This window comes from Ipomoea nil, unplaced genomic scaffold (assembly GCF_001879475.1).
Source record: "Ipomoea nil cultivar Tokyo-kokei standard unplaced genomic scaffold, Asagao_1.1 scaffold3056, whole genome shotgun sequence".
In the NCBI taxonomy this organism is placed as follows: domain Eukaryota; kingdom Viridiplantae; phylum Streptophyta; class Magnoliopsida; order Solanales; family Convolvulaceae; genus Ipomoea; species Ipomoea nil.
Genome location: NW_017619484.1, coordinates 2,313,147 through 2,332,423, shown reverse-complemented (window position 1 = coordinate 2,332,423; position 19,277 = coordinate 2,313,147). Strand labels below are relative to the sequence as shown.

Sequence of the window (19,277 nt, the reverse complement as noted above, 5' to 3'; positions counted from 1 at the left end):
CCACCTTTCATACTCACCAAGCCTAGGAAGGGTAAGAAATAGATATTTAGAGTTTTTATTAGTGGTTTTCTTACTTCTTTATCTAAGATTTTACTCTTTGTGTTTGGGTTTGGGATCTTGGTTGAAGATCATGTTGATGAGGATGTGCTAGGGTGACTTTGAGGAAGGATTAAAGGTTTTGCTGAGCTAAGAGGTAACCCCATGTCCATGAAAACCTACTTTAAACTATACAATGTGTATTCTTGACATTCTTGTGTTGTATGAGCATATTCTTGTGTTTATGTTCATTTTAGAGCTTGTATCTAGGTTGTATGATGTTCTTTGATGTGCTATTCCTTCTATTCAAGTCATATTTGTTGTTGATGAGTGTATTGATGTATTTGGACTTGGATTGCACATTCTTGGAATTTTTTCCCGAAGTTGGATTTCTTCTACTGTTACGGTACCAGCGGGTACTTCTGGCGGGTAGTTTGCCACCCGCCAGAACCCCCCGTCAGTACCTTGTTCCCCGTGGTACGTTTTGGCGGGCACTTTGCCACCCGCCCGAACCGCCCACTGGTACGTTTTGTTGATTTCTTGATTTGTTGTTCCCCGGTTGTTTGTGAGTATTTATTGATGTCTTGTAAGACTAAAGCGGTGTATTATGAACCCCATGATTAGGATTTTTAGTCTTGAATCGTGATTAATATCCAATATTGCTATTCGTTGGATTATTTGTTGAAGTTTATGATGTTCATATGAATCCTTGTGATTACCCTTTGACTTGTGTATTAACATGTTGTTTCTTGATGCTAGTATAATTTTCTTGTGATAGCCTTTGCTTGATTCTTGATTGAGTTGATAACTTGAGCTTATCTATTCGTTGTAATACTTTGTTGGAATCCGTTGTCGTTGAGCCTTTGTCTTTGGAATATCCTTCTTGTAATCTCTTTTGATATCCGTTTGAACTATCGTTTTGAGCTTGTACTCTTGTTGTATCTTATTATTTGAGAATTCCTTGGATTGAGCTATTGTTTGAGCTTATTCGTTGTTGAATACACTTCTTGTAGAATCTATTCCTTTGTTTTATCTCTTATGATTCCTTGTGTATTGAACTCGTGTTGTGATGATTGAGCTGGAACTGTGGACAGTGTGGGGATTTCTTACAGATTCGGGATGTTGGTTTGACGGACAACTTGTCGAAACGAATCCAGGTTTTCAGACCTATTTCTACTTATTGGGGGTTGGAGGTCCCAATAGGGGTGTATACACTTAAGGATTTATGGATGTCTCCAAGGGTCGAGCTTTGACCCCTCGAAACCACGATTATATCCTGTTGAGTTGTTGCGATGACTCTGCGGAATCTTTTTAGATAGTGGTATTACCACGTTTGGGTCGTTGCAATGACCTCGGTTGCATCTCTTGTGTTACTTGTTGGGATTGAGCCCTCCACACTGATTCACCATTGATTGAGTTGTTGGAATTGACTTCGTGATGAATACTTGTTGAATCTGTCCTTTGTGGACTTGGTAACTTGAGATTGATGTTGATTGCATGACCTTGATGAGAACTATCCTTGTTGATTGCTATGATTGTCTTACCTTGATCTTTATTATATTCTTGATCATTATCGCTATCTCATTGATTCCGTTGATTCTGTTGATCTTGTGGTCAGTTGTGTACTGTTGAGTGTATCTCTTGTGTGGTTTGGCTTTGAGTCCATTCCTCGTGATTTTACTGATTAGAGTTGATTGGATATACTTATGTATTCCCAAGTCTTAAAACTATTTTAAGTATCAAATGTATATCTATGTATCTTTACACATTGGAGTGTGGTTACTTAGCATAATCGCTAAGGTTATTTAAAATGTTTTCAGGTACCGTTAGTCAGTTCGAGAGTGCGTAGATGGAGCCTCAAGCTAGACTTAGCCTTACCTTTCTAGCACTTATATCTTTTGGCCTGTGAGCCACCTTGGATATTGATGTTTTGGATAGTTATTTTTGTGTAAGCTTGTGCATCTAGGTTTGGATGACTTAGATGTGGCATAACACTCCTTCAGGACTCCAGTAGCTATATACGACTTGTTGGGCGTCTCCTATATCTCACCTCTACAAGGCCGGATATCACATATGTGGTACAACAACTAAGTTAATTCATGGATACACCAACAAGTGAGCACCTAGTCGCAGCACACCGTGTTCTAAGATACATAAAGAAAGCTCCCGGTCAGGGGACATTCTACCCCTGGAATGGTGCAATGCAGTTGAACGTATTCTCCGATTCTGATTGGGCATCATGTCCGGAGACACGTAGATCAGTGACTGGCTTTTGCATTTTTCTTGGTACTGCTCCTATTTCGTGGAGAACGAAGAAACAATCTACTGTTTCTCGTTCGTCCTCCGAGGTTGAATATCGGGCTCTTGCCGCAACCGTCTATGAGGTCCAGTGGATTATAACATTGCTTCATGATTTACAGATTGAGATGATTAGGCTTGCTGCCATCTTTTGTGATACTAAATCGGCAATCGCCATCGGAGAGAATTGTAACACCCCGTGTTACGACCCCTAAGATCAATTAAATCATCTAATCAATTACCCAAAAGAAAGAATTAAATCACAATAATTAATTAGGAAGGCCCACCATAGTCCACGAGCCCTTATCCCTAAACCCAATCCTTAGTCCCAAAAGAAATAGAACTAGCAAGCCCATAATATTAGTTCCTAACTAGGACATCTAAATATATAAATAGGGGACTTAAGAGGCACCTAGAAACCCCCACCACAAGAATAACGCCCACCACCCCAAAGAGCTCCAAGAATCCCCCTAGAAGAAATCAAAAAAGCAAGAAAGCTTAAAGAAAGACCCTTCATAGCCAAGGAATTAATTAAGGCTAAGAGGTAACCCATGTCTCAACAAAACCTATTTTCATAGCTATGATTTCCCACGTAGGATTTCCCCATATTATTGTGTATTGATGATTTGCGATATTTTTGTTGATGATTGACGGGATAATTCCATGGGTGATCTTGATATTGAGAGATTCTTGATAATTATGATGTTCTTGATGATTACGTGGAGTTCTTGATGTTCATATGTCATTCTTGATAATTGTATACGCTTATGTGTTATTTGCACCAAATCTTGTAATTGGAGGACGAATCGTATTCTTGTGGGTATAAAAGTGATTAGAACCCTAGGTTGTATCGTATGATATCATTCTTGGTTTATCGGGTGGTAAATTGCATGTTTGGGGTGTTGATTATGTTAGAAAAGCATGATAGGTTATGTGCCGTACGTTCCTCGTATTTGATCCGTTAATTGACTACGTGTTGATCGTTAATTGCGTTGTAAAGTGTCTAAGCATGGTTTCGGGTTCCACAATGGTTCCCGGGACGTTTTTGTGATGAAAAGAGTCAGTGGGGGGTAGGGGACCCGCCACCTACCCGCGGCAAGTCGGGCAGTCCCGGCAGCGGGCAGCCGGCGGGCGGGCAGCTGCCCGCCGGGCACCCACTGCCCGGAACAGTACACGCCGGCGGGTGGACCCCCACCCACCGGCTACCCGCTGGAAAATACCCCAACCCGAGGATTTTGGCTTCCCCGTTTGATGTTTCCCCGACCCCCGTGGTGTCCTAACGGACTCCGTCTATCGTGCCTATGTCTAGTTTGATGTTTCGGGTACCGTTCGTAGGTTGTATGAGTCTTATATATTGCATGCTAGTTGAATTGGTATCCCGTTGACCTAGGTGAAAGGAGTATGAACCCCTTAGGACCATTCTTAGTATGTGAAGGATCACGCATAGGTTTTGTTATACGTTTTCTCCCCCTTCCCAATGTGTTAATGTGGATTGCATGTACTTGCTATGTGTTATGTGTGCACGTAACCCCGAATTGGTTAAGATCAATCGGGCTATACGGGCAGTCGGGTGGGCTGAGAACCATATCGGCTGTTAACCAGGCTGGTAGAGACCGGTCAGGTATATAAATATTATATAGGACTAAGTTCCACTATACGGGCAGTCGGATGGGCTGAGAACCATACCGGCTGTTAACCAGGCTGGTAGGGACCGGTCAGGTATATAAATATTATATAGGACAAAGGTCCACTATACGGGCAGTTGAATGGGCTGAGAACCATCCCAACTGTTAACCAGGCTGGTAAAGACCGGTCATGTATATAAATATTATGTAGGACAAAGGTCCATCAGTCGGTTGCGATCGGCTCCTCCGTAATGTGAGGCGGGGCAGGGTGCTGCGGGGCCGTGTCAGAGCTATATGCGCTGACCCTCATGTATGGGCATGAGATTGGTCCTGTGGCGCCAACAAAGTGTGCTTTGTGATGAGATATAGATGAGTTGTGTTTATGAGTATATTGGGAGATGTGACTATGGGATTATGCCGGGGATTGTTTACATTGGGTTATGATTATTTATTGTGCTCATCTCTATCTATCTTGCCTGTGGAGGATTGTATACGCCTGTTATAACTGTTGCTTGTGTCGAGCCTTATCTGTCGAGTCATTCCCGGTTTCAAAAGCTAGAGTCTCATAGGATATATCTTCATGCTTTAAAATGGTTTTCGTATATCTATATATATCTCTATATGTATTGTATTTCAACGCGTTGGAGTGGGTTACCAGCATCTCTCGCTGAACAGATATATTTGGCTTTCAGGCACAGACGAGTAGTTCACTGGAGCGCGCTAGAAGCTTGGACGTAGTTTAGATAGTTTTTCCCTTTCGGCCTGCGTGCCATGATTTAGTACTGATGCTATTTGAGGATATTAGTCAGTTAGCCTGTGCACCTGAGTTTTCTAGCTTAGGTGTGGCATAGCACCCCATACTCTTGTACTATGTTTTGGGATTCAACGAGATTTCACCTTTATTTTATAAGTTTTAAATATCCTGAAAATCTGGGGTGTTACAAGAATCACGTATTCCACGAACGAACAAAACATATCGAAATCGACTGCCATATCATTTGCGAGAAAGTCAGCCAAGGATTAGTCAAGCTCCTCTCCGTCTCATCGTCTGGCCAAGTTGCTGACGGGTTCACCAAAGCTCTTCCCACTTCACTTTTTCAACTCTTCCTCTCTAAGCTGGGCACTCAAGATCTTCATGCGTAAGCTTAGGGCGCCGGGGGGGGGGGGGGGGGTAACAGAGAGAAGCAAGGCTAAGGCTAAGTATAAAGAAGGGCAACAATGTAATTCCCCATCTATAATCAGTTATGAAGTGTAATCGCCTTTTTATTCGTATTTAGCTAGAATGCAAACAACAGCGTTTAGTAGTTGCTTCCCATTCAGCTCATCAATGACACCCTTCGTTCGTTCCCTCGCATCGACTTGATTTTCCATCTCCAATAGTAAGCAATACAATTAAGAATTGGCTTACTTCAAGTAAATGATCTTATACTTGTAGCTCATCAACAAACCGTCTACATTTTGGCACCATCTACTTGTGGTCAATCACATCATCCATGGACATTTTGACACACACAAGGCAATATGGCACACACAATGCAGAATGACACACACTCATTCTCTACGTTATGACATAGTCATTTTAACGCAAGTGCACACAAAATTGTTTAACATCATCATGGTTTACATGGATTCAATCTATTAGAATTTTTTTGCACATAATAGCACACACAGATCAACCTAAGTGCAAGCCAGTTCATGGTCAGAATAATTCTACACATTATGGCACACTCAGTTTTACTCAAGTGCACAACGTCATCTTTAACATCATCCTAGTTTACGCATATTCGATCTATCAGTATTTTTGCACATTATGGCACTCACAGTTAACCTAAGAGCTATATTCTATATAGCATTTTTTTCTAGTGTAATTTAATTTTAATTTATTAATAAAGAAAAGTAATGATATAATAGAGGGTACAGTAGGAAAAATAATAATAAAAATACTAAAATTAAAATAATATGAACCATTCATTTCAACAAATAATTACACTAACATATACTAAAATTAAAATAATATGAACCATTCATTTCAACAAATAATTAAACTAACATTTCTTAGTTCGGCCTAACTTTATTGGCTCTTATTAAATTTGTAGATAGATGTAGATGTAGATTTTTCTTAAAATGTTCTATACTTTAAATATAAATTCCATTTAAAAAACAAAACTCACTTGAATACCATCTTCATTTTTATTTTATTATTTTTTATTTTTTCTAAAAAATAAAAAGTTTCCAAAAATTATGGCATACTCAGTTTTATGCAAGTGCACAAAGTCATCTTTAACATCATCCTGGTTTACGCGAATTTGATCTATCAGTTGGACTTCAAACTTCAATTATATAAAAGATGAATCAGGATGGTGATGGTGAAGTGATATTGAATGGGTCACTGGCTAAAGTGGTATCATATCTTCCAATTGTTCTAAGGTTTAAATGTCTATTTGTAAATCCCAGTGATGCAAGAAACTTAACGCGGCATGCATATCAAAAAGTTTTTTATGAAAAGCTTCAACACCCAGCTAATTCCTTGAATGGAAAACAATTGACAATAATTCATTTCCCGAATTTAGCAATGAAGAAATCTTAGACTTACTTTGTATCTATGGAATTAATTCACATGGAAATCTTAGTAGTAAGCACATCTCGTGGCCTGTTATGTTGGTAATCTACAATCTACCTTTTTGGTTGTGTATGAAATGTAAGTATATATTGTTGTGTTTGATGATTTCTAGACCAAAATAACCGGGGAATGACACAGACATCATTTTGGCACCTTTAATTGATGATTTGAAAAAGTTGTGGGATGAAGGTGTGCTAATATTTGATACATATCGAAACGAGTCATTTAAATTGCGTGCCATGATCTCCTGCCTTATGACAATTTTTCTGGGTATAGTGTTAAAGGATATAAAGCATGTCCTATATGTGAAGAAGACACATGTTATCAACAACTTATTCTTTGAAAAAAGACAGTCTATGGTAATCAGAGATTTCTTCATAGATTCCACCCTTATCGGAGATTAAAAAGGTTTTTAATTGGTTGCAAGACTATGCTAATGTTCCACATGCAATAATGGATATGCAAGCTTATGAACGAATGAAAAATATAAATATTATTTTTGGCAAGGTCCTACAACTTAAATCTCAAAAAGGCAAGAGACGGAAGAAATCTAATGTTGAGATACCTCCAGCTAAGAAGAGTCAACGGAGAAAAATGTCTATATTCTTTGATCTTTCATATTGGAATTGAAGTTGTTAGACATGACATATTATTGATGTTATGCATGTTGAAAAAATGTGTGTGATAACTTTGTTGGAACACTTCTAGATATAAAGGATAAGGCTAAAGATGGACTCAAAACTAGATTAGACTAGGAAGAGATGAGTATATGACCTAAATTAGCTCCACACTCAATGGGGAAGAAGACATATTTGCCTCTAGTTGCTTATACTCTGCCAAGAAATGAGAAAATAAGTTTATGTGAATGTTTACATAGAGTTAAAGTCCCATAATGGTATTCTTCAAATATCAAAAGGCTTGTGAACATGTAAGATATAAAGTTGGTGGGGTTGAAATCTCATGACTGTTATGCCTTAATGCAACAACTATTGTCGCTGGCTGTTAGAGTTGTATTGCCTAAAAAGTTGAGACACACACTTATAAGACTTTGTTTCTTCTTCAACGCAACTGACAAATTAGATGATTTGGAGAATGGAATTGTTATTACATTATGCCAATTAGAAATGTACTTTCACCTTCCTTTATATATATATATATATATATATATATATATATATATATATATATATATATAATGGTTCATTTACTTGTACACTTGGTGAGAGAGATTAGACAATGTGGTCTGACTTACTTGAGGTGGACGTACTTGTTAGAACACTACATGAAAGTTCTAAAAGGGTATGTCAGGAATCGATATATGCCAGAAGCATCTGTTGTTTATAGTCATACACTCATTAATGCTGAAGAAGTTGTTAAATTCTTTACCGAGTACTTGTCAGGTGTAGAAACTATTGGTCTTCTCAAGTATCGCTACATTGGGAGAATAGCAAGTAAGGGTACTCAAGGAAGCAAAGTGTTTACTATGAATTGTGAGGATGTTGAGCAAACACTTTTGTACAACTTGCATAATACGAGTGAAGTTGAGCATTATATGGATGAACACGTGTCCCTAGTAAGGGAGCAGAATCCTCAAAGAAGTAACATGTGAATTGCAACTGGGCATAAACGCTTTTGTTGAGTGGTTTAAAAATAAAGTTGTTGACAATAATGTTTTTGAAACTATATAATAGTTAGCTCATGGTCCAAGCATATATATGTCGAATCTTACACTTGGTATAATATTACCGAGTTTTCTTTCCATACAAAGTTTCAAGATGACAAGAGCACTATGCAAAATAGTGGAGTGACTTTGGTAACTAATTCAATGCATTTCAGTAGTTCAAAAATAAAAACCTTGTGTTGGCAGAATTGTCATACTATGAAGTGATTGAAGAAATATGGAGTTTGATTATGTAAAGTTTAAGGTGCCAACGTTCATATGTAGATGGGTAGAGAGTAACCACGGAGTGAAAGTCAATAAGTTTGGATTGGAAAGGTCATAAGAATGATCGCTTCATATTAACATCGCAAGCAAAACAATTTTTTTATGTTAGTGATCCATGTGATCATAGATGGTCTATAGTTTTTCATGAGAAGAAGCAGATTACTGGAGTGATATTACATATCTTAGGGGGCATATTGTGACCTGCAGCAACTGATCTAAGCTTTAGAACCAATCGACGTGTTTGGTTGAGACCTTCGGCTGCTTCTTTGGCTTCTTATAGCGGTTGTTCTCAAACCGAGCTTTGACAATTAGGGTGTAGAGCAATTCTGCCTCTGCTGAAGTATCATACGGTTTGTTTATGATGCTTCAATTCAAACATAGTCCAGAGTTAGAATGAGTGAAGACTGATTAGTGATTGGTTAATTGCAATGCTCAAATAGTATACAATATATATATATAATAATAACAATAACAACTTGTTATTCAAACATCATAATAATCTTGTTATTCAAACATCATAATAATGGTATGAACTTGACGGATATCAATGCTGCATTATGTTTACTTCTCAATAGGTCACCCATGCCATTAATCCCTTCTTGGGACCGGACACGGGGTTTTCGGTTATCTGGTTGTCATATCCTTCTAAGACCAATTGGTGATAAGTAGGTGGACATTAACCATTTAACCACACCCCTTCATGGTAAGCCACAATACCAAGCCTTGAATCGAACGAAGGGTTGAACTCAGCCAACCCGGCCGACACCCAACAGAACTCAGTTTCCCTTAAATCCCTTAAATAAAGGCTCAAGTTTGAAGCTTGTGAATGAAGCAATAAATGTCAATAAAACTCTCCAAATAGGGTCAGACAATAGCCCAACTCTAGATTAGTCAAAACTATGGTAACAATGTTTAAAGCAAATTTTTTTTTTTTCCAAAATTTTAATCTGTTAAGAATTTATTTTCTACTTCATTTCAAGAAACTATTTTGAGGAGGATGCCAAATACCTGTTCAGCAACTCCTCTAGAATGACTCTTTGAGAAGGTGTAACGTAATGTATACAGCTCTTGGGGCACTGTCCGACTGCAACCTGAACTTCATAATCTTCACCTTTCCCTGAGCATGTGAAATATTATAAGGAAAAATCTCGTAAACTAGCATTCCTTTTTTCAGTTGTAATAGTATTAGCTGGGGCTTAAAGCGACACGTGTCCAAATGGGTCTTTAGTCTAATCATGATGAACATTTAGTTCAAATGAGATGAATATTCTTACAAGGCTCACCTAGCTTTGAGTGCTCCCTTCTTCCCTATTATGTACAACAAATGGTTGGAGTATAAATGGTCCATAATAAGATAGATAGAAACCATTCTGTGAGAAGCTTTGATATTTTCTTTCCACCATGTTAAGGACCCTCTGCTAGTTAACAGCATAGACCAACAATTGAACCATTCGTATTCCTATTGAACTTTTATGATAAAGAGCCGAGCACAAACCTTGTGCAGTTGCCTGAGCCAATCCCGTTAAAGAGGAAATGCTAAATGTGTGAGGTGCTTTCTTCACACATGAACTGTAACAACCTGCAGATATTCAAGAAATGACAGATCAAAAGGAATGGAAGAAAAGTTATGCTATCAAATAGCCTTCCGGGATGGCAAGACATCCACACTTGTAATCACAAGGTCACGAGTTCAAATCCTTGCCCCCTTGGTTTGAGCCTATCAGCTATGGGTAACCTAGGTTGGTTTACTTCGTTGTGGTCCTATGCTGGCTAGGTTCACAAGGACGGATTTACCTACACCCGAAAGGGTTCTGGGGTTTCCCTTGTCATAAAAAAAAAAAAAAAAAAAAAAAAAAAAAAAAAAGCCTTCCAGAAGATCGTGCATAGAACATCAAATTTAGAATACTGAACTTTCACTTGCAGTCAGTTATAGTAATAGCAGTATATATATCCGTATGAGCAGATGAAGTACCTTTTCCAATGCAAACAGTCTGATTAACAAACAGATCAAATGCTTCACATTCCGGTTCATCAAAGGGATCCAAACATTCACTGAAAATTGTTCCTCCAAAGTTAGAGTGAATAGTATACAAATTGTATAGTTAACCATGAAAATAAAAAGATAAGTAAAAAATATGTCATATTGTCAACATATTTTAGAAAATGTATTGTCCATGAAACTCATTAAAGAAACATATGGCAACTTTACCTTTCAATAATTTCAGACTTTGTGTAGGCAGATAACATCTGGCAAAATTTTCAAAGACACAAAAATCAGCTATCTAATTGTAACCGCACTAAGCACGAATAACAACAAAGGAAACGTTGTAGTTCTTGACAAATTTTAGCATGATGAACTACTCAAACAATCATTACATACAGTCCATTAAGGTTAGATGCATGGTCTGAACAATGCTCCCCTGCAGATTGAAACACTCGGGCAAGCACAACACCAGATATTGTGAAAGTTAGATTGCGGATTGCATGAAAATGCACGTCGGTTTCAAGTTGAGTGCTGCAGAGAGTAAGCTTCGGGCGATTTACAGGAAATTCTTGAATCCTAAAAGCTAGAGTTTCTATAGTTCTCTTCCCCCTCACCCCAACAAGAGCCCTTCTACCTCCTACCATACAACTTCATCTTGAGTTTCTCAATAAAATTAGCTTTAGGACACTGCTCATGTTAGAATGAATTTTAATGATTTACCATAAGTAAATTCATATATAACCTTAGGAGACATATGGTTTGGACAATACTTTGTTAACATGTAATTTTCTTTGCCATACTTGAGTTGCCTTCAAAGTTATACACAACTACCGAAATCATGTCATTTCTTCACAATGTATGAAGTATAAAATTCACTGAAACTGGTTATATGAAATTCCATCAAAGTTTGATGCAAAAAAATCTAATTTTTAGTAGGTTTTGAAGGTTAAGAGACCCTAAGTGGTGAACTTAAAAGAAAATTCCTCTGAGATGTCTATAGTTACGCTGATATAATAATCAAACTTATAAGTAGTAGTAGAAGAAAGAGGCATGAACAAAATTGGTGTATGTATTATTTGCTCATTGCAAATCATATTTACCTCATAAGCTTCAATAACACGTCTGATCATTAAATCTGAATTTTCACCATCTTTTCTCACATCAGGATGGAACTTCTTAACCTGAATTCAAAATAAAAATTAATTTTTAGTGGCTAGATATTTGGGATATCCATCTCATCAAAGTCTGATTTTTTTTTTTTTAAAAGAATCCCATTTTTCCTACTCATATAACCCTACAGAGGGCCATTGCAATTTCAATACACTAAATAAAACTTTATTAAATATGAAAATGATAAAGTACCCTTGCCCGGAAAGCAGCTTTGATTTGGTCTGGAGAGCAATTGGGTGTAACGCCAAGAATATCATAAGCCAGTGAAGTGGAGAGAGGCCCTTCATCCCCATAGCCTCCACCATAACAATTCAATCTGAATGAAGAAGAAGAAGAAGAAGAAGAAAATGGGTTCTTGAGAGTTGGGGTAAGCTTACAAGGGGTGGAGGGAAAATTGAGAGAATTGGTGGGTGGGAATTGGGGTGAAAGTCTAATTAATGCATTGTTGCCGTATAGAGCTGCAAATTCCATTTCCTCCTTCGTCTCCGGGCCACAACAGTGGATACCATTAGTTGTTGCATGCTTTACAACTAAAAAGGCTTCTCAGTCAAATACAGTTTATGGAATTATGGCCACAGGCCATGGATATTCTTGTGGACCGTAAATTATGACATGGGTAATGAACAGTGATGAAAAGACGAGAATGATATTTTTTTTTTTTTTTGAATGCTACTAGCTCTATTACAATATAGTATCTGTTCATATACTTTCTCAACCTACTGAAACACAAAGAGCCAATAACGCCTCCACTGAAGCTCGAAATCACAATCTTCCAAATGGAAGTCCAACCCGGATACCATTAGACCACATAGTCCTGGTGACGAGAATGATATATAGATATATAATAATTGCATACAGGACGGATCCCCGAACAAGAAGGAATGACGTCGTTTCATCCCCGAACTATTAAGTTGTTGTTGAGTTGTATTTTGATATTTTCTTTACATTTAGATATTTCCCATTTTTAGTATAAAATAGAGAATATTATACTTGTTAGGAATAAAGTGTAATAGTTTTGATGAGCCAAAATTGTATTTTTAGAACTTCCCTATTTTTATTTTGAGTCTAGTTGTCTATTAGTCTAAGTCCCAAGTCAAGCCATAAAGCTTACGAATTTCTTAGCAAAATATAATTATCCAGAATGTTACTATTTGAGAATTATTTACCTTAGAAAACACCAAAGGATTAAGCAATGAAGTGGATAAGGAACAAGGTTGCTAAAGTCAAAGGTCACAGGTTTAAGACTCAATCTCTACCTTTTTGAAAAGGAAATAAAACTAAGGTGTGAAGGGGACGATGAAGGGGAATAAAACTAAGGTGTGAAGGGGCTGATAGAGGACGACCAAGAGGCAGACTCGGATTAATTTATGAATTTATCTAAAATGCTACTAAAGTCATTCTGGGAATAAAGATTATATCCAGAGATATTAATTAATAAGTTAATATGGTGTAGTGGTAAAAGCTTGGGAGATATATTTTGTTGGGCTAATGTTCAAATCTCACTAGAAACATATTTTTGAAAAGATGACACTTGTTAAGTGTGTGACACCCCGAAATCCAAATTCGATTAAGGGATTAATTAAATAATTAATCCTATTTCAATTGGTAATTTAATTCCTAAAATCCTGGAAATTCAATAGTCGGGGACTAATAATTGACTAGTCAATCCCAAAGTCAAAGTTGTACCTTGAGCTTTGTAAGGAGTTCCCTTGTTTCCTTACACCTCTTCATGTTAGTAAGGATATTCTTGACTTTTCACCTTGTGTTAGTATTGTAAGCTAACCTAGTAGAACACCCTCATTTATCTCCTTACACTTTCCAAATTCTAGCTCCAACTTCTCTCTAAAAAGGTAGATAGCTTTTCTTCCAAGCCAAGTTGAAGCTTTGTCAAAACTTCAAGAGTTGTCTCCAAGATTCTACCTTTCATACATTTGGGCATCTAGGAGGGTAAGATCCATGTTCATCTTGTGTTTTTAGTGTTTTCTTAGGTGTCTTTTCTTAAAGATAGAATTTTTGTGATCTTTTGGTGTGTTCTTGAAGTGGGTGTGGAAGGTGAGCTTTGTTAGGAGCTTGGTGAGGTGTTAAGTGAAGGTTTTTGTCTACAAGATGTAACCCATGCTCTACAAAATCTATTTTGCTTACCTATATGATGATTTCTTGGATTCTACATGTGATTTTGCTATGAAATGTGAGTGTTTATGCATTGTCTTGTGAAAATGCATATCTAAAGCTTGTGTTTAGGGTTCTTGTATGCCATTGCTTGGCTATTCCTTTGATTCAAGTCATTTTGTTGTATTTGGTGAGATTTGGCATGTTTTGGACTTAAATTTGAGCTTGGTGTTGAAAATTCCCGAATGGATTATTTTGGGCATAGGTGTGTACCCGCGGGCGGAACGGCGGGCAGAGCCCTACCCGCCGCCCCACCCGCGGGAACGTGGCTTGTGGGTGTTGGTACCCGTGGGTCCACCCGCGGGGTACAATGTATGGTTGTTGAGGGATTTGTTCCCGGTGATTCTTTTGACTCGGTATTTGGTCTTTTGACTTCTCGATGTTCTTTTGTGGAACTATTTGAGTGTCTTCTTGATGTTTCGTATGTCTAGAACTATATGGTAGGAATCCATGTAGGTTTTGGTGTCTTGAATCGTGTTAAGTGTTCAACATTGTGTTTCGTTGAACCGTGATAGGTCATATGTGTTCTTCAGAACTACGTTTGGTTTACCCGTTTGATGAGCATGCTAGTTCGGTGTTTAAATGCTAGCGTGTGTGTTGTTTGTACCTTCTTATCGGTTGATGATAACTTGTGTTATTCATCGTTGTTGTTGTTGGGCTGTGACCCACCCCTTGATTGAGTATGGTTTCATATCTTCGTTGTGATCCGTTGATTGATTCCTGTTGAGGTGTGATGTGTGTGTGGCTTTACCTGGATTGCACGATTAGTGGTATGGGACACTAGTCACCAAGGTATTGCAGTGGTCCTCGTGGTGGCCATAACGTGATTATGGAGTTGTGACCTGTGTGTCAGGTTCACGTGTTTTGGAGAAGCGTGTGTCGCCGTGTATGTGATCGGTACCTTGTGTACTATGAATTGGTGGTCTTGTTGGTGGTTTGTTGGTGGGGGACGACGGTTCTAGGAGGGAAAAAGTTGGACTAAGAAGTACAGGGGTCCTGGAGGTAACGGTTGGAACTAGACATAAGGTTGGGGGTAGCCATAAGGTTGGAATCGGGCATAAGGAATGCATATCAACTCGTGATGGGTGATGTCACGAGGGCTTGTGTAGCCGTTGTTGTGAGTTCTCTTCTTGTGACGTGTGTAGTCACAAAGGCATGTGTTGCCTTGGCATGTGTTGCCGTTTGGTGTGTCCTTATTCCTTTGAGTTATGCATGTCGGGTATTAATCTATTGTGTGATGATAGATTATACCTTGAGCCTTCTTGTGAGTCGTTGTTGTCCTTTGTAGTCTTGGGATGTGTTCCCGTGTTCTTGTTGAGAGTGTTTGAGTCTTGTGTTGACTATTACTCTTGGTTTTGGACTTATATATATATGTATTCCGTTTCGAAAATGGCTTTACAAACTTATACCTTATCTATGTATGATATTTCACATGTATTGGTGGGTTACCAGCATTATTCGCTGACCGGGCGTCGTCCCATGTTTTATATGCTTCTTTCAGGTGATGCTTAGACGAGTGCGCGTTTTAGTGCCAGCTAGAGTAGCTCCTCCCTTATGTTTTGTGGCCTGTGAGCCAATTTAGACTTAGTACTTGATGATGTTTGGTTTTAGATTTTGAACAATGCAGATGTTAGCCTGTGCGTTCACCCTTGGGTGAGCGTGGCATAGCACCCCGTTTCTTCCAGTTTATATATTTCCTCTTTCAGTCTTCCGCTGTGTTTGATGTTTTGGTTTAGTTATCTGCATGTTTAAGGCTTTAAATAGCATGGAAATTAGGGGGTGTTACAAAGTGCATGCTGCAATGTGGACACATGTAATGCTAAGTTGACTGCAAGTTTTGAAGCTTGTGGACATGATAAGGAAGATGCACGTGAATTCTTCTACACATCTTTTTTCTCATTTAAATCTCTTGCTACGTATTTCAAATCATTTCAGAAGAAGAAATGTTCGAAGGTATATTTTTACTCAAGCAAGAATCAGCAGCAAATCTTTTGGAAGATTTCATCATTTTGAATCCGTCAAGATAAGGAAATTATTTTTTTGGAGAAGATTCAGCTGATGAGCCGATATGTATGACTTTTGAAGATTTGTCACGTGAGGATTTTCAAACTCACTGTGGAGAACCCATCTCTTGCATTAATTCACCGCAATGCAAGTTGGCAATAATGTGTAGCTGAACAAGATGAACGATCAAGATCAACTAATGCTACAACGGTAATATAGCTTCTTCAGCTATATATACCAGAAGACTTGAAGACATGAAGAAGATAAAAGAAGGCAATACAAGAGAAATACAACAAAAATAGAAGAGCAAAAATTTGAAATATCCAGTTTGAGATTTCACGAGAAATTCTTCAAGTCCTTAGAAGAGAAATTTGTTTTCTCTAAATCTTATCTCTACTGTTTGTAGAAAGAGGGTTAAGTGTAGCTTTGTGCAAGGCACTACCCTGTTGAGTGTAGTTTTGTGCGAGACACTCGTGAGTGTAGCTGTGTGCGAGACACTCGTGGTTGCTGAGTGTAGCTGTGTGCGAGACACTCGGTGGTGCTAAGTGTAGCTGTGTGTAAGACACTTAGTTGGTGTAGGAGTATAACTTTGTGCAAGATACTCAGGAGTATAGCTTTGTGCGAGATACTCGGGATTGAGTGTAGCTGTGTGCAAAACACTCGGGAAGTGCCAGTGTAGCACTTGATTCACTATTTGTATATGGGTGAACGAGATAGTGAATTTCCTCCTTGGAGTTAAAGAAGAAGAGTGGACTAGGAGGATTACACCACCTCTGAACCACTATAAATTGCCTCTCTCTCTCATTTACTTACTGCTTTCATTTATTATTGCATGCATACAAACCCATTTACTATTTGTGTTATTTATTTATCCTATTGTTTGGGTTATGTGACTTTACAAGTGCATGCAGACACAATTCCATTTGGATTCATTCATTGATTCACACGTGATATTGCATACATATTAAGTGAACATCTCTTTAAATATTCATTTGTTGTCTTGCATGTTGAATATTTGACTGACCCATCTTTTACTGTGCGAATTTATTCATCTGGGTCTAGTAGCTTTCACGTATGCATGTGGGCATAAATTTGCATACTTACTATTTGAGCATTTGCAAGCATATCCATCATATTGCATGTGATATATCTCTTTGATTTTACGTAAAACTTTGTTGATAAATTATTCCGCTGCACATCTAAGTTACATATTTTGTTATTTAGAGTTGAAATTACAAAAGTGTTATTAATTGTGAAAAAGTTTAAAAAGTTTATTCACCCCCCCCCCCCCCCTCTCCCCCCCTCTAGACTTTTTACCACCCTATCGGGACCAACAGTACTGAAGGTTTATGTTTTGGCAAATTAATCAACAAATATCTCTTTCTCTCTTAATTCTCTCTCTGTCTTCTCTCTCTACTCGTTTTCCCCTCCCCTTCTACAAATCTGCTTCTCCCTCTTCTTTCCTCCCTTACAATTCTACTCTATTCTTCCTTTTTCCCTGCCTCCACTCTAAGGTTCATTATAAATGGTATTAGAGCCTCATCTATGGGAACTCAAAACCCTATCACCCTCATCCATGGAAGCTCGATTGAGTAAATCAGAAGTGTCAAAATTGGTACGCAATTTCTGGCTATTGATGATTTGGTGGAGAGAATCATGGCTCGGATGGAGTCTATGATGTCCAGCTGCAGAGATGAGATACTGGAGGCGATCAGAATCAACACATCGGCTCTTCTGATTCCAGATGATGAATTAGGGAATCTCGTTGGAGATTCACAGGTGGCGATCTTTAACGGCAATTCGGAAATGGCGATCTTCGCCAGCGACTCAGAAGCAGCGATCTTGGCCGGAGAGTCAGAATCGGTGAAGGTGAACCCAGGTGTTGAGGTTTTGGTGGCGAGCTTCGCCGGCGATTCAGAAGCTGCGATCTTCACCGGAGGTTCAGAAGCGGAGCACGGCGAAGGTACGCCGCTGGCGGTTACAGAGTTCTTAGGAACAAACGATGCATGTGTCCTTGATAGATGTTCTTCCTTCCAGCACATGTCTGTCGATGAGTGCAAGCGGAATCGATGCTCCATTGTCTCTTCCTTCAAGAAACAATGGCCAACAGTGCATGTCATCCTCATTGCACTGCCCCAAATTCATGAACCAGCACGCCTTCTATATCCACATGCTGAGAACAAATCGGGCCCTCCAAAAAGGCACAGGGAGCTGTTGGAAAAGCTTGTCTGATCTTGATTGGTGTACAAACCTTGCTGAATCTCTTCACATTGGAATCCCTTGGATCATGTGCCAGCAAAAGGATGCCCCTGAACTAATGCTTGAGGTAATTGATTGTGCTTCTCATTCGTTTCTTACTGCTCAAAATGGGGGTATGTATGGGGTGATGAGCTGGGATGAATTTGTTGGAATGGATTATGTGGATTGGGTCGAAAAATTTCATCGTTCTTCCCATCTTCTATCTTCCAATCTTCTTTCAAACTTCCCTTCTTCTTCTGCAATCCACTTTCACTTCCCACAACCCTCTCATCCTCCACAACAACCTCTTAATCCACATGATCACTAGACAACTTCTCATCAACACCAACATCAACCTTCCCCTCATCAACCAAAGGAGGAACAACTACGTCATTGAGTTTCTTACCACTACGGAGGGTAATGGCTTATACCCTCTCACTCGGGTTGTTCTCCATGTTGCTCGAGAGGATACCAAGGCTCTCTCAATAAAGGCTTTTTTAAGTTTCCATAATCTCATTTCTATGTTTTTCATCATGGCTTCCGTAGCGTTATTCCTCTTTTCTTACTCCATCATCCAAGTGGCCATGAACTCATCCATTAAACTCTTAGGTTGCTCCATTAGTTTCCTTTTAGGAGCACTACTTGGTCTCCATTAGTTGTTGTTGTTCCCCCCTCTATTGCCTCTTTGTTAATTAGCAAACCCGGGGAGGGGAAGGGGCTCTGGCTTGATGTTGACCTCCTTGTGCATCCCTTGATGACCCCATAACCCTTGATTGTTGGTGGGGTGCCAATTATTTCCACCACCATAGCCTTGGTAAGCACCTTGGTTGGGGTATTAAGAAGAACTCCCATAATGGCTTCCTTAAGGCCTTTGCACACCTTGAAAGGAGGATCCTACAACATCCACTTACTCCACCCTGCTTTGTTGATAGCCACTTGTTCTCCACATGAAGGGCATTCCAACTCAACAAGCGTCCTCCACATATGTTGCAATAAAGTGCTAGACACATGCATGGGTTGGAAGTGGTGGCTTTTTGAAATGGCTTCTTCAACACCAAACTCCTCTATTTTGATTGATAGTCTTTGGAACAGGGCCTCTATTGCTTGGCTATTGCTCACTTCATACAATCCAAATTGGACTTGCCTTGAGGACTCCCAAGTGTTATACCAATATGGGGAATTATTGGC

General features: G+C 38.9%; 2 protein-coding genes across 3 annotated transcripts; one reads left to right on the top strand and one right to left on the bottom strand.

Moving 5' to 3' along the window:
* The first annotated feature begins 2,135 nt into the window (after positions 1-2,135).
* Positions 2,136-6,983, top strand: LOC109164068 (uncharacterized mitochondrial protein AtMg00810-like). Its single transcript, XM_019312824.1, has 2 exons — positions 2,136-2,523; positions 6,856-6,983. The coding sequence occupies exons 1-2, from the start codon at positions 2,136-2,138 to the stop codon at positions 6,981-6,983; spliced, it is 516 nt and encodes a 171-aa protein (XP_019168369.1).
* Positions 6,984-8,561: 1,578 nt separating this feature from the next.
* LOC109164027 lies at positions 8,562-12,285 on the bottom strand. 2 transcript variants are annotated; one of them, XR_002051374.1, is made up of 8 exons: positions 11,871-12,285; positions 11,609-11,689; positions 10,734-10,771; positions 10,497-10,576; positions 10,020-10,103; positions 9,808-9,832; positions 9,533-9,641; positions 8,562-8,888 (listed from the first exon to the last, which is right to left on the bottom strand). XR_002051374.1 is itself a non-coding variant. In XM_019312776.1 (7 exons), the coding sequence occupies exons 1-7, from the start codon at positions 12,147-12,149 to the stop codon at positions 8,747-8,749; spliced, it is 813 nt and encodes a 270-aa protein (XP_019168321.1). In that variant the 5' UTR covers positions 12,150-12,278; the 3' UTR covers positions 8,562-8,746. The 2 variants fall into 2 exon arrangements, 1 of the variants encoding a protein (XP_019168321.1); XM_019312776.1 differs by lacking the exon at positions 9,808-9,832 and having other exon boundaries at positions 11,871-12,278.
* Positions 12,286-19,277: the final 6,992 nt, after the last annotated feature.

Excerpts from the sequence above, each read along its gene's own strand:
- LOC109164068 (XM_019312824.1), top strand. The coding sequence starts at position 2,136 with ATGGATACACCAACAAGTGAGCACCTAGTCGCAGCACACCGTGTTCTA. Across the intron at positions 2,524-6,855 it reads AATCGCCATCGGAGAGAATT|TGTTAAAGGATATAAAGCAT; the intron begins GTAACACCCCGT and ends TTCTGGGTATAG.
- LOC109164027 (XM_019312776.1), bottom strand. The coding sequence starts at position 12,149 with ATGGAATTTGCAGCTCTATACGGCAACAATGCATTAATTAGACTTTCA. Across the intron at positions 11,690-11,870 it reads AAGCTGCTTTCCGGGCAAGG|GTTAAGAAGTTCCATCCTGA; the intron begins GTACTTTATCAT and ends TTTTGAATTCAG. Across the intron at positions 9,642-10,019 it reads GGCTCAGGCAACTGCACAAG|GGAAAGGTGAAGATTATGAA; the intron begins GTTTGTGCTCGG and ends TCACATGCTCAG.